Source organism: Marmota flaviventris, chromosome 1 (assembly GCF_047511675.1).
Source record: "Marmota flaviventris isolate mMarFla1 chromosome 1, mMarFla1.hap1, whole genome shotgun sequence".
NCBI classification, from domain to species: Eukaryota; Metazoa; Chordata; class Mammalia; order Rodentia; family Sciuridae; genus Marmota; species Marmota flaviventris.
In genome coordinates, this window is record NC_092498.1 from 115,860,694 (window position 1) to 115,874,234 (window position 13,541).

The window sequence follows — 13,541 nt, forward strand, 5'->3', positions numbered from 1 at the left end:
GGCCCTGGAGGAGTGCCAGGGACAGGAAGCCTGTGGAGACCTCAGGGAGATGTTCCAAGGTGGGCACTGGCCCCCAGGCCCACGCCGTCTCCCAGTCGTGCCGTGTCTCCTGCTCCAGACCCGCCAGCCGCCGTGGCTCCCTAGGACCCCGTGCTCACCTTCTGCGCCTGGTGGGCATTGCCTGTCCCACGAGGGACACTCCAGGAGGGAGCCAAATCCAAATGCAGGCTGTCTCCCCCTTGTCAAGAAAGGCCTGCAGCCAAAGTGTCTCGGGTTTCTCTTTTTCCCCAGATTTTGGGATATTTACAGAGATTTTAGGGGTTGAGCATCCCTGACTCCAAACTCTGAAATGCTCCAAAATTGGAAGCTTTCTAATGTCACATCAGTGCTCAGAAAGGTTCATGTGACTGATTTTCAGGTTGTGTTAGGGACATTCCACCTGCAGTCACGGCAGTGACAGTGACGATGGTAACAGGACACAGAGTGCCTCCCGTTGGCCCGGCCCCGTCCTGGCAGCTCTGCCTGCAGCGTCTGTTCAGCCCTCACCAAAACCACATGCTGCTGACGGCTCCCATTTTACAGACGAGGAAACCGAGGCCCACAGAGGCCAAGTGTCCTGTCCAGGGTCACATAGCTCCCGGCCCAGACGGGATCTGACCAGAGCCACATCCTGCCTGAGCTGGTCATAGCATGGACCGGCCGGCAGCTGGTGGCAGGAGGCCAGGGCTGTGACCTTGCCCAGGTTACCCCTCCTGCTCGCTCCAGGCCACCACTGACTCAGCCCTTGGGGCCCAAGGTCCCAAAGGCTCGCGGCCCTTCTAGAAACCACCTCGATTCCTTGTCCCTTCTTTGGTCTCGCTTCACCTCGCCGTCTGTGAGGAGACTGGGGGCGGGGTGGGTGCAGCACGAGGCCCTGGTTTACATTCTAGGTGTTTCTCTCCCGGACTTTTTGGTCCCCACATAACTAATGGGACCCGAGAGCCCCCCGCCGCCTGGAGTTGTATCCTGTGACTTATGGGGTGGCGACTCCTATTCCACGTCGGGTCTGGGTTCATCATGGCTGGACTGTGTAACTAGTGGCGCTCTGGAGACGGCGGGAGGTCAGGAGCGGCAGGCACCTGGCCCCTCTGCCACGCCCTGCCCCAGCCCTCAGAGTCATGCAGCTGAGCCCATTTTACAGAAGAGAAAACGGAGGCTGCTGATGTCCACCTGTCCCCGGTCTCGAGGCTCGTCCCTGACACACCTTGCGCCAGCTCTCCAAGCCCTTCACCGTGCCCTCGGTCCCCAGGTCACCTTGCTGAGAAGCCCCTGCCTGCAGGAGTTTGCTGGGACCACCCAGGAAGTCCAGACTGGGGCAGCTGGATGGGTCCTGAGCCTGGGGAGCGTAGAGGGCTGAGTCCTCTCCAGTGGGGAGGGTACAGTGGGACACACACACACTGGGGACACTGGGGACAGGGTGTTTGGAATGCCAGGTGCCCACTGCCCCCTGCTGCCACCCTGAGTCACCAAGCCCTTTGAACAGCCTGGTAAAGTGGGTTCCATTTTCAGGTGGGGACACTGAACTTCAGGGCAGGGGGTCACCTGCACTTGCACCGTGGGGGTCCCGACAGCTGTGGGCATTGGTGCTCCAGGCCCACACTGTCTGGGGCATGGCGTGACCGGGGGCCCCCGGGCACTTGGACCTGATGTTGTGCCCCTCTCCCTCTTCCGCAGCCTGGAGGAGCTGCCCCAGGGGTGGTCCCCCTGGGCAGATGTGGAAGGGACACTGTCTGTGCTCTTTAAACCTGGGGGCGTGGCTCGGGGCTGGGGGCTTAGCCGTAGGTGGTGCTCGCCTCCGTGCACAGGCTCATTCCACCCCCCGACCTACTACTGAATCTGCAGCCCTGCTGGTGAGACGTACTGCACCATCAGATAGATGGGGAAACCGAGGCCCAGAGAGTGGACGTGGTACTGCAGGGCTTCTGGGGCAGAGGCATGTGCACACCCGAGCCAGCTGACCCCACACCAGGGCTGTGTCCCCCAGCCTGGGCTGCTCCCGGCCCACCCTTGACGACTGAGATGGAGTCTCCCTCCACTTCCCCTGGGGGCCTGTGTGTGGGATCTGTGGCCAAGGTCACCCTCACTGCGGTCCCTGCTGTTCTGTAAACACCCAAGGCCACTGGCTGGCACCCGGTGAGCTGAACGGCAGGCGGGTTCCCTGCCCAATCGCTGTTGCTGTCTGCGTTTGCTTCTTAAGTAAAACTGAAGCAGCGTCCCAGCTGGGCTCAGAATCTCCATGGAGCACTCCCAGGATGAATCCCTGCCCCTTTTGTTGTTATTGTTTTTGGTGCCAGGGATTGAACTCAGGGGCCCTCGACCACAGAGCCCCATCCCCAGCCCTAGTTTGTGTTTTACTTAGAGACAGGGCCTCAATGCTAAGTTGCTGAGGCTGGCCTCGAACTCGAGATCCTCCTGCCTCAGCCTCCTAAGTCCCTACCACTCTTTGAGTTCGTGGCCAGGGTTGGGAACAGGCAGCAGTGGGCTGGAGGAGGAGGCAGGACCACAGCTGTTGGCCCCGAGGGGTTGTTAATTGGGGGCCCAGGAATTTGGGGGAAAAATCACATCTTTACTGTAGGTGACAAATGGCAGTGGTAGGGCCAACACCTGGTTCCCCCGCGTCACATCTCAGTTGCCGCGGTGTCTGTCTCACATTGCCCATGTTAGCGCGAGGGCAGTCCCTGGACGTGCCTCCAGGTCTTGTCACTGCCGCTTTAGTGGGAGGCGCATGCCGGCGGCTGTCCCCATGCCTCTTACAGCTGTGCCCTTGGCCAGTTCGCCACACTGGGCCCTTCTTCTACCCTTCCTAGTTCAGCTTGTTCCGTGTCACTCAGGGAAGGAGCCTGCAGGTGCCCCCAGACAGCCCAGTGCTCCGTGTGGCACCAAAGGCCAGACAAGCTGCAGACGTGGACACCACTGCCACCGCTGCCCGCAGCCACATGAGCCTGGAGCTGCCTCCCGTCCCAGGCTCTCTGGGCTTCTTTTTTATTTAGCGGGCAGGGGGAGAGTACTTGGGATTGAACCCAGGGGCCTTCGCCCACTGAGCCCCATCCCCAGCCCTAGTTTGTGTTTTACTTAGAGACAGGGCCTCAATGAGTTGCTGAGGGCCTCGCTGTTGCTGAGGCTGGCCTTGACCCCTCAATCCTCCTTTCTCAGCCTCCCGAGCTGCTGGGATGACAGGCATGTGCCACCGTGCCCAGGTGTCTCTGGGTTTCTTATTGGTCACCTGGTCAGGAAGGTGCCCTCTCTCCATGGGTTGCTAAGGGAGGTTAGTAATGTGCTGGGTTCCATCTGCTGCGGGGTCTGTCTGTCCACTGAGTGTCACCTGGTATTCTGGACAGGACCGGGCAGAGGGGTGCTCTGTGTATGGCCCCACAGCCACTCTCACACCTTTGTCTTGCCATCCACCCTATCCTGCACGCTCCCTGTGGGCAGGATCGCGTCCCCGGGAACATCGGTCACCGAGCTCATGCTGCGTGCCAGCCTCTGTTTCCACACTCATTTTGGAAATGAGGCTCAGAGAGGGACAAGTCGCTGGCTTGGGGTCACATAGTCGGTGGACAGTCGAGCTGAGGACACACCTGTGTCTGTCTGACCTGCAACCTGGACCCTCCTAGGACATGGCTGCAGCATTTCCCAAGCCCAGCCTGGGAGCATTCCTGGTGGGAACCTTGAATGCCGGGTTCGGTTCCCGGGGAGGTGATTCACAGAGGAGGGGAAGGGGCGGCGCCTGCAGATCCCTGGGTCCCACTTAGGTCTCCAGATCAGAGCACATGGCGCTGCTGTGATGATGGGTGTGTTTTGACAAATGTGTGCCTGACTTATTGGTTGCGCTGAGATCAGAGACTTCCTGTCGCCGACCCTCGGGCTGTGGGGCGGATCAGTTGTCCGCGTGGTCTCTGTGCACTCAGGAGGAGAGAGCCAGGGCACACCTGTCATCCCCGCAGCTCAGGAGGCTGAGGCAGGAGGATCGTGAGTTCAAAACCAGCCTCAGCAACCTATCCAGGCCCTAAGCAGCTCAGTGAGGCCCTGTCTCTAAATAAAACACATAAAAGGGCTGGGATGTGGCTCAATGGGTAAGCACCCTGGGGTTCAATCCTCAGCACAAAAAATAAATAAATAAAAGAAGAAGAGGAGGTGAGGGGGTGCTGCTGGAGGCACCTGCACACTGTTTTACCATAAACTTGTTTGTAATAAGTGGAGGAGTCCGCTCAACATGACCATCAGATGCACAGTGGAGCACGGACGTGCGCAGCGTCGTGGTTGGTTATCATCAGTGCCAAGCGACCCGACTGTAGGTTACACTTCTTTCATTTCATTTTGTTTGTGGTGGTACTGGGAATTGAACCCAGAGGATCTCCACCACTGAGATACACCCCAAACCTTTTTTAAAAATTTGAGACCGTGTCTTGCTTGGCCTCAAACTTGAGGTCCTCCTCCCTCAGTCCCGGGGATTATGGGCGGGCACCGTGATGTTGCCATGGCCAGGGTTGGGGGGCGGTGACCTCGGCTCCGCTGTAGGTTTAGTCACATCTGTGCCCTGCTGTTGGGTCTCCGAGCCCCACTGTTGACCTAAGGCCCTTATGTTTGGGGACAGGCACTTTGCCATCCAGGGCCCCCTGAAGTGCAGTGAAGAGTAAGAACCCTCTAAAGGGGAGGAACTGCAGAGCAGTGTGTCAGGCCGTCTGTACCAGGGGCGCAGGTGTCACCTGGCATCCAGACAGGACCTGGCACAGGGCGGCTCTGGTCAGCAGAGCAGGACTCGGGCCCAGGTGGGGAGACTCCTTGCTGGGGCTCAGCGCCTCTGACCGCTTCCTGGCGGAGGAGTGGAGACAGGATCCTGTGGCCGGAGGGGCCGAGGACGGAAGTCATTTCCTATTCGCCTGGTTCACTGGGCAGGAGCTCCGTGTTCCTCTTGGAAGCCCCACAGGGGCTGCGCCAGGTAGGGGGGTGGTGCCCAGGGTCAGAGCCGGCCCCCGCCCGAGCAGCGCCTCCCCAGGGCACACAGCCTCTGCGCCTGTGTGGGGCCGGTCCAGGGAGCGCGGCAGAGCCTGGGCTGCGGTGTCAGGCAGACCCGGGCTCCAGCTCAGGCCCAGGTACTTAGCAGCTGTGTGACCTCTGACAAAGTGCTTCACCTCTCTGAGCCAAATAAGGCTAAGGATCGTTCCTAACTCCAAACCTGCCTGCTCCAGGCCTTAGGCACCTGCGGGCTGGCTTTCTGGAATTCTCCACGACTCCCTTACTCACCCCAGACTGACCGCCTGGGTCCTCCCAGTGGTCCTTCTGAGACGGGCCCAGATCAGCCTGCAGGGTGCGTGCTGCCCGAGCCTGTCCGTGGTGTTGGCAGGGAGCTGGCCAGCCACAGCCGAGGACAGGCCCGGCTTGCCCTCTGGGCGCATTAAGTCGCTTCCCTGGAACTCAGCTACACGTGTGCAGAAAGTGTCCCTCGGGCCTGTCAGGGGCTCCGCCAGCAGAGTAGAGGGTGGAACAGGTGTCCCCTCCGTCCTCGCCCGTGTGACACTGATGATATGCCCAGGTTAAATGCCAACGTGTGGACCGTGCAAGTCCCAAGGAAGCGTTGCTGGGAGGAGGGTGTGCAGGCAGAGCCTCCCAGACGGCCCCAGCCTCCGAGGAGGGACCCTGCATGTGATCTCCCTGCTCCTCACGTCCCTGGGGGAGAGATGCTGGGTGGCACTGGGGTTGAGGGGAGGCCACACTCAGGAGCGGGGGCTCTGGAGAGAAAGCTGTGCCGATTTTCTTCTTGGCGTCCAGACCAGCCTGCTGTGTGGCCTTGGGCAGGTTGTCTGACCTCTCTGAGCTCCGGGAAGTGGATGGTTAATAGGGGAGGGTCAGTGCCCATAAGTGTAAGCTAAGGCCTCTTGGGCAGCAGGCCAGCTGCCTGGCCGCTCCTCAGCCCCCAGAGCAACTCCACGTGCTTTTCATGCCCCATGTCCAGAGCCTCGGGATCACTGTCCCCTTCTGTCACATCCTTGGGATCAGAGGTCACTGGTCCCCGGGGAGCTCCGGCCTCCCAGCTCTGCCAGGGCGAGGCGTGGCGGAGGGGTGGAGCCCGGGTGGCCCTGTGGCGTGGGCTGTCGCTGTGGCAGAGGGGGGTCTGGGAGCTGCTCCGGGGAGGATGCAGGGCCGGGCTGAGCTGGGCACATGGGCACTTTGCAAGTGCGGGGCCTGCGTCCTCGGCTGGCCTCGTGTGCTGGCACTGCCCCCTCCCACAGCCGGCCACTGGTTTCCTGGGAGCCCCGTCAGGGCTGAGCTTGGAGCAGCGAGGCGGGTTCAGAAAGGAACAGTTCCCAGCCATCCTCAGGCCTCTTTCCCGCTGGTAGTGCCCCCTCTGTGGCGTGTCCCTCGGAGCCCTAGCTGTCCCCACTGGAGTGTCCGCAGCATGACAGAAACAGGCCTCGGCACCCTGATGACATACCAGCAGGAGCGGAGCCTGGTGCGTAGTAGGTGCTGAGCAGATGATCGTGGGTACCGCGTCTGGGTGTTGCCAGCCTCGAGCCTCTTGCCTCCCCGCCTCCCTAGTGCCCTCAGCGGGCGGCCCTGGGTCAGGGGGCAGCCCTGGGCCAGTTGCAGGAGCCCGCAGCCCCCACCCAGGAGCCGGTGACACCACACCACATGGCGTCTTGTGTTTGGAAACTGACTTCTTGTAGTCACATCCATCGTCCCCTGGAGCCGCGACCTCCTCACTTACCAAACCCAGTGAGAACCTCCCCCCTGCAGGCTGCTGCCCCAGGCGGCGTGGCTTTCTCCCCTCCCCTGGACCCCAGAGACAGCTCCTCCTGGCCCTGGCCACGTTTCCCGTGCCTGAACCCTGTGCGCACCTCCGAGGAGGTATTGTTTTCATCCCCATGTCATAGATGGGGAAATAGGCTGAGAGGTAGGCTCAGAGACGTCAAGCAATGTACCAGGGACACACAGCAAGAGACCTGGGTTTGGTGGTAAATATACAGTGGTGTTTAATAAATGCTGATGACCTCCTATCAGAAGAGGAGGGTTCGTTGGCCCCCACCCCTGCCTGTCACCTTTCCTGCATGAGCACAGTCCAACAGAACTCTGCTGTGACAGGGACCTCCCAGGGCCAGGGTCATCTGACTCTCAGTGTCCCAGGTCATCTGACTCTGTCCCGCGGCAGCTCTTAGGTGTGGAAGGGTTTCTTCCTGCTGTACCTGCAGGGCCTCCTCTCCTCCCTCCTTCCCCCGGTGACAAAGCGTCTAGCTGTCCCTTGGCACACAGGGCTGGTTCTGGGACACCCCGCCTCACCGTTGGTGCCCACACCCGCGGGGGCTCAGGTTCTCGGGTTTGCAGTGACCCTGGGCACACCCTCCAGTGGCCTCGGAGCGGCCCCCCCATCCTTCTGACGCCTGTGCCCCGTGAGGGCTACTCCGCACTCGGGGGGCGTCTTCCTGAAGGGAGGGACCCCCGTGCTCGGTACAGGCACAACGTTTTCCCCAAATATCTCCCTCGGAGGCCGGTTGACTGTGGGGACACAGAGCCCCCGAGGCAGAGGGCTGGACACACAGAGCTCGCTCGGCTCCGGGGCCACCAGGCTGGGCTGGGCTGCTCCAGATCTGTGCTGTCCCGTACAGTGGCCGCTGGCCACTCAGAAGCGAGGCTGACCGTCTGCCCCAGGCTGGACTTGGGTCTCAGTTTCCACCGGCTGCTGGTGGGACCCGCCGGCGTCTCTGAGAGTCCCGAGGCCCTGGCCAGCCGTCCCCAGGGGAGGGGCGGCCGTGGCCGTGGGAACCCCGGGCTGGCGGGCGCCGCGGGCTCACTGGCATTTCAAGGGCCGCGGAGGGCAGCTGGGCCGCTGCCATCTGCCTCCGGAAGAGCTTCGAGTGCGTGGCCCCGTGAGCTCCCTTTGTTCCAGGGGCGCAGCCGGGAGCAGCCGGCCGTCCACGTCCAGGGGCGCGGGCCTGAGCCGCTGCAGTTGGTGGGGGGCTGGCCGTGGCTGTGGACCCTCCTCTCTGCTGGTGCTAGGTGTGCTAACTGTTCTGGGGCTTCAGGAACAGGTGAGGAGTGGGCAGATCAGAGGGAGGACAGGGAGAGCTAAGAGCGACTTCCAGCCAGATTCTTTGTCTTCTTTTTCTTTTTGGTGGCGGGGGTGGGGGTACCCGACCACTGAGCCCCATCCCAGCCCTGTTCTGTTCTGTATCTTATTTAGAGACAGGGTCTCACTGAGGGCCTCACTGTGGCTGAGGCTGGCTTTAAACTTGCAATCCTCCTGCCTCGGCCTCCTGAGCTGCTGGGGTGACAGGCGTGGGCCACCGTGCCCGGCTTCGGCCAGTGTGTTTCTGTGGTGGCCGACATCATCATCATCATCGTTGCTGGTGTTTGTAAGTGCCTGCTGTTGTCTTGCCCGAGCTTCCCAAGAACCCCTTTTACAGCTTGGGAAAACTGAGGCTCTGCAGAGGGATGAGCTGCTCAGTGTAGGAGCCGTCCAGCTCGAGGTCACCTGCCCCCAGAACAGAGCTGGACTCAGCGAGTCTGGAAAGCCACTTCCCCTCGTGGGCCTCAGGAGTCCCATTGTTCACTGGGGACAGGTGAGAACTAGACTAAACGTTGTTCCCACCTCGAGGAGGAGCCAGGACGCAGCCCTGAGGTGCAGGTGCAGGTCCCCTGGGTCCCGTGGGAGCCAGAGCCTGGCTGTGCTCCAGGCTCCTCGTGGAGTGGCCTTGTTCCTGTGAGGTGGCTGAAAGTGGGCCCCGCGTCTCAGCTCAGGGTGGGGAAGCTGGTTGGTGTCATGTCTTTTTTTTTTAATCTGTAAAATTGAGAACAATGTCCTTTCTTCTTCTCAGGGTTAAAGTGCCACAAGGTCCTCTTCTAGTAGGCATTTGGTTAGTGTTGGGTGGTAGTAGCAGGACTTAGGCCAACCCCAGGGAGCGCCATATTTGTCATAGCTGGTACACGGTATCTTTGGAGTTGTGCAGTGCACAGCCCTATCCACTGTACGCAGAAGCCCCGGGTGATAGGGTCTCGCCATGATTGTTGCTTATTGCTGTACTCACTTTCCCTGGCCTCCAAACTCCTAAGAGAACAGAGAGGCCTACCTGGCAGCCACCTGGGGCCACTGAGGCCACAGTACTCTTGGTCCACATGCCTCTGCTCATGAGGTAAGCCAGTTTGTTCTCCATAGGAGCCGGTGACCCTGGCTGCAGCATCTTCCAGAGTCCCTTCCTCAAATGTCACTTCGGGGTGCCTCAGAGCCTGAAAGCCCCTCTGCCTCCACCAGGGGCCGGGCCCCGATCCTAGGCGCCTGTCCCTGACGCTGCATCTCCTTTGCCTCCGCAGGGCTGGGCCGGCAGGAAGCCTTGGTGAGCAGGCGCGCGGGCTGGGCCCCAAGGATGACAGCGCCCAGGAGAGGTGAGTGCATCCCAAGGGTGCCCCAGGGAGAGCCCGGCCCAGCGTCCTCTACACCTGGCCTCCAGCCTCAGCCTCCATTATCACCAGGCCAGCCACACTCCCTAGCCAGCTCCCTCTCTGTCCAGCCAGCTGGCCAGAAATCCAGTATGAGAAACTGGGGTCACCAGCAGCACGGGGAGAGCAGTCCCTGCCCTCCTGTCTCTGGAAGATGGCACAGAGGAGGCCCCGTGTCCGCGGGGAGGGGGCACCAGTAGAATCCCAGCCGCCCCACGGCCCCCGCTGCCTGTGCCTTCCAAGTCCCTGTGCAAGACTTCCCTGACCCTCGAGAACAAGTTGTCATCATTCCTTTTTCTTGGGAGGAAAAAACCCTCAGAGAGAGTTGCAGCTGGGGCGCTGTGGCTTCTCAAGCCGTGTCCCAGGTCTTTGCTGCCTCTAGTCACATCCACTCTGCCCTCATGGACCTGTTTTCTCCCAGAGGACCTTGTCCCATCAAGGCCTGCCACTCTGGCTGTGTGACCTTGGATAACTTGTTTCACCTCTCTGAGTGCTGATGGTGCATGAAAAACCCTTGGTGGAGTGTGCGCTCTAAAAATGTAAAAGCAAAGCTCAGAGCTTTTACCAGATGTAAACTATGGGAGCCAGATGGTCTGTATGAAGCAAAACTGGCCAGTTGAGAAGGTCTTCCTTGTCCTGTGTCTCCCCTCTCCCAGGACGTTTCCCTGCGACTTACTATCTAAATCTCCAACCCCAAAATAGGCTCATGAGTAAACACACACACACACACGGGCTTGCACACTCGTCCACCCTTTCTAGAAGCCACTTTCAGTTTCCAGATCACCTCCCATCTCCATCTGTTCACCCGGCACAGTCACTGTTCTGATTCAGCTAAGGGCTGATTGACAGCTCCCCGGGAGTCCCGCACCCACCCCGCACCAGTCATCAGAATTTTCGTCTCAGCTCCAAGGGGAGAGTTTCACTGAGCCCTGGAAGGAGCTGAGGGCCCTGCGAGGGAATTCTGGGTGGCCTCAGGTCCTGTCTAGCCTGCCTTCCCCTGGCAAGTGGCCTTGGAGTTAGCTGTCCCGGTTGTGGACCTTGAATTCAGGCCACCAGGGAACCCCTGGCGTCGTCAGCAGAATGGAACATGTAACCACGTTTTTCCGGAGAAGAAGGAGAGCCTGCGATGGGCCTTTGATTTATTGGCCACGTGTGGTCCCCTCCCAGCCACTGAGGTCTGCCAGTCCTCCTGCTTGTTTTGCAGAAGAAGAGACTGTGGTTCAGAGTGGGGAAGTGACTGTCCCAGAGCCCACAGGTGTTCTGCTTCAGGCCTGGGGCTTCATAGCCTCTGCTCCTGCCCCAGTATTTATTTTCCATTTGCAGCCTGCAGAGAAGGTGCAGGCAGTCCGTGCCCTTGGGGGTCAACTGGCCCAGCTGCAGAGAGGTCCTTTGGTGCTTTTGAGTTGAATCTCACACCCAAAAAAGAATGCCCTCCCCGCCGCCTCCCCCAGGCCCTCCGTGGTTCCTGGTTTGCTAAGCTGCGCCCCTGGCACGCTGTGTTTTTTCCTTAGTGGACTTAAGAAGTGGCTGTCCCCTGCGGGGGAAACCTTCTTTACTCTCCACCTGCCTGTTTCCTCTGCACTGGTCAGAGTTCAGGGCGAGGCCAGTCTCCTGCAGAAGGCCTCTGTCACTGCTTGGGGGACCTGTCACTCCGTCCAGGATGCCAGCAGACCCAGGAGTCTGAGGCTGCATTTCTCAGCTCCATAGGCCAACTTCTGGTACAAATAGGTGCTCATTAAAAGCTGGAATAACCGAACAGCCAGGGATCACGGGAGAAGGCGTGAGTAGGCTCTGGAAAGCTGCTTCTGTGCCACCTTGGATGCCTGCCAGGTGGAGGGTCCTGACCGTCCTCAGTGGCCCTCTCAGGCTGACACTTTGAGGCCCATTTTACAGATGAGGCTCAGAGCAGTTAAGTCTGTTGCCCCACCTCACACAGCCAGGAAGGGGCTAAGTTGGGATTCCAGCCCAGGCCCCCCAACTCTGAATGTCCTGGAACCCACTCTGTTCCTTGATTGTGGAAAGGGGTGGGAGGGGCATATGGGGAAACCATCACCCCGGAGCCTCCTGACTGGCCCTGGCCTCCACTGTACCCTGCAGGCCCCCTCTGGCTGCTGCCCGCCCACACCTCCCATCCTGCTCTCCAGCCCGCAGCTCCCCTCAGATTCCCTCCACCCACTCCCACCGCAGGGCCTTGGCACGCTCTGTTCCTCTGCCTGGAACCCCTGGGCAGAGCATGGTCATCTGGATTGAAGGCCAAGCCTCCTGGGCTGGGTGTGAGCTTGAGCCCTGCTTGGCTGCTCCCCAGACTCACAGCTGGGGCAGCCCCTCGGGCCCCAGTTTCCCCTCCCTACGATGGGGATTCCATGGCTTGCACCTGGCCGGGTCCAGGCCCTGCCCAGTCCAGAAGGGTTTAGTGAGCAGCTCCTAGATGCACAGCCCTGTGCACAGCTGGGGGAGAGATGGCGGTGGACAGAGCTGACAGGAGGCCCCGCACCCTGGGACCAGAGGTGCTGCGAGTGTGTGGTCATATTCTGGGAGTAAATGTTCTGGTTTTGACAGTAAATTTTATTGGGGAGGTGGGTACCAGGGATTGAACCCAGGGGCCCTCCCCCAGGAGCCCCGTCCCCAGCCCTGTTTGGTGTTTTATTTAGAGACAGGGTCTCCCTGAGCTGCTTAGGGCCTCGCTGTGGCTGAGGATGGCTCTGAACTCGCGATCCTCCTGCCTCAGCCTCCCCAGCAGCAGGGGTGACAGGCGCGGGCCACCTGCGCGGCCACAGTAACCCTTACAGAGGTCCTCACTGCCTATCTGCGGATGGAGACAGCGGAACGTCGGGAAGTGAAGGGAGGATTGGAGTCCAGGCAGTCAGGCCTGGACTTTTGGGTCCTTTTGGGTCCGTGGGCTCCCTCGGGGTGACAGCTCTTCCCTTGGGCGGAGAGAACACACTGGGTTTAGGAGTTCTGCCTTTAGGTCCCGACGCCGCGTTGAGAGCCACCACTTGTAGTGGACAGGGCTCGCTGACGGTGGTGCCCCTCTCTCCCCAGATGCAGGCTCGGCGGGCCGCCGGCTGACCTGGCGCTGAAGCGGCCCCCCAGGCCGGGCCTGCCCCGCCCGCGGCCCAGCATGCGCCTGTCGGTGCGCCGGGCGCTGGTGGCGGCGGGCTGCGCGCTGGCCCTGGTGCTGGCCGTGCAGCTGGGCCAGCAGGCGCTGGAGTGCCGCGCGGTGCTGGCCGGTCAGCGCAGCCCGCCGCGGGCCATGAGGCGGGAGCAGGAGGAGCTGGTGATGGTGGGCGCCGACCGCGTGGAGTACCGCTATGGCCGGGCCATGCCGCTCATCTTCGTGGGCGGGGTGCCCCGCAGCGGCACCACGCTGATGCGCGCCATGCTGGACGCACACCCCGAGGTGCGCTGCGGCGAGGAGACGCGCATCATCCCGCGCGTGCTGGCCATGCGCCAGTCCTGGTCCAAGTCCGGCCGCGAGAAGCTGCGGCTGGACGAGGCGGGCGTGACGGACGAGGTGCTGGACGCCGCCATGCAGGCCTTCATCCTGGAGGTGATCGCCAAGCACGGGGAGCCGGCGCGCGTGCTGTGCAACAAGGACCCCTTCACGCTCAAGTCCTCCGTCTACCTGTCGCGCCTCTTCCCCAACTCCAAGTTCCTCCTGATGGTGCGGGACGGCCGCGCGTCCGTGCACTCCATGATCACGCGCAAGGTCACCATCGCGGGCTTCGACCTCAGCAGCTACCGGGACTGCCTGACCAAGTGGAACAAGGCCATCGAGGTGATGTACTCCCAGTGCATGGAGGTGGGCAGGGACAAGTGCCTGCCCGTGTACTACGAGCAGCTGGTGCTGCACCCGCGCCGCTCCCTCCAGCTCATCCTGGACTTCCTGGGCATCGCCTGGAGCGACGCCGTGCTGCACCACGAAGACCTCATCGGCAAGCCGGGCGGCGTCTCCCTGTCCAAGTGAGTGCAGCCGCGGGAAGGTGGCTCTGCCTCTCCTGAGCTGTGTGGCCTTGGGCAAGTCTCTGCACCTCCCTGAGCCTCAGCCCCTCTGTTATAATGGGGGGAGATCT

General features: G+C 61.2%; 1 protein-coding gene across 1 annotated transcript in view; it reads left to right on the top strand.

The window, feature by feature from the left end:
- The window catches only part of Tpst2 (tyrosylprotein sulfotransferase 2), a 43,462-nt gene that overhangs the window by 17,613 nt on the left and 12,308 nt on the right, over positions 1-13,541 (top strand). Inside the window, exons 2-3 of the mRNA XM_027955873.2 lie at positions 9,343-9,414; positions 12,511-13,431. Coding sequence (XP_027811674.1) covers positions 12,590-13,431 — 842 coding nt within the window. The 5' untranslated portion in view covers positions 9,343-9,414; positions 12,511-12,589. The remainder of the gene's footprint in view (positions 1-9,342; positions 9,415-12,510; positions 13,432-13,541) is intronic.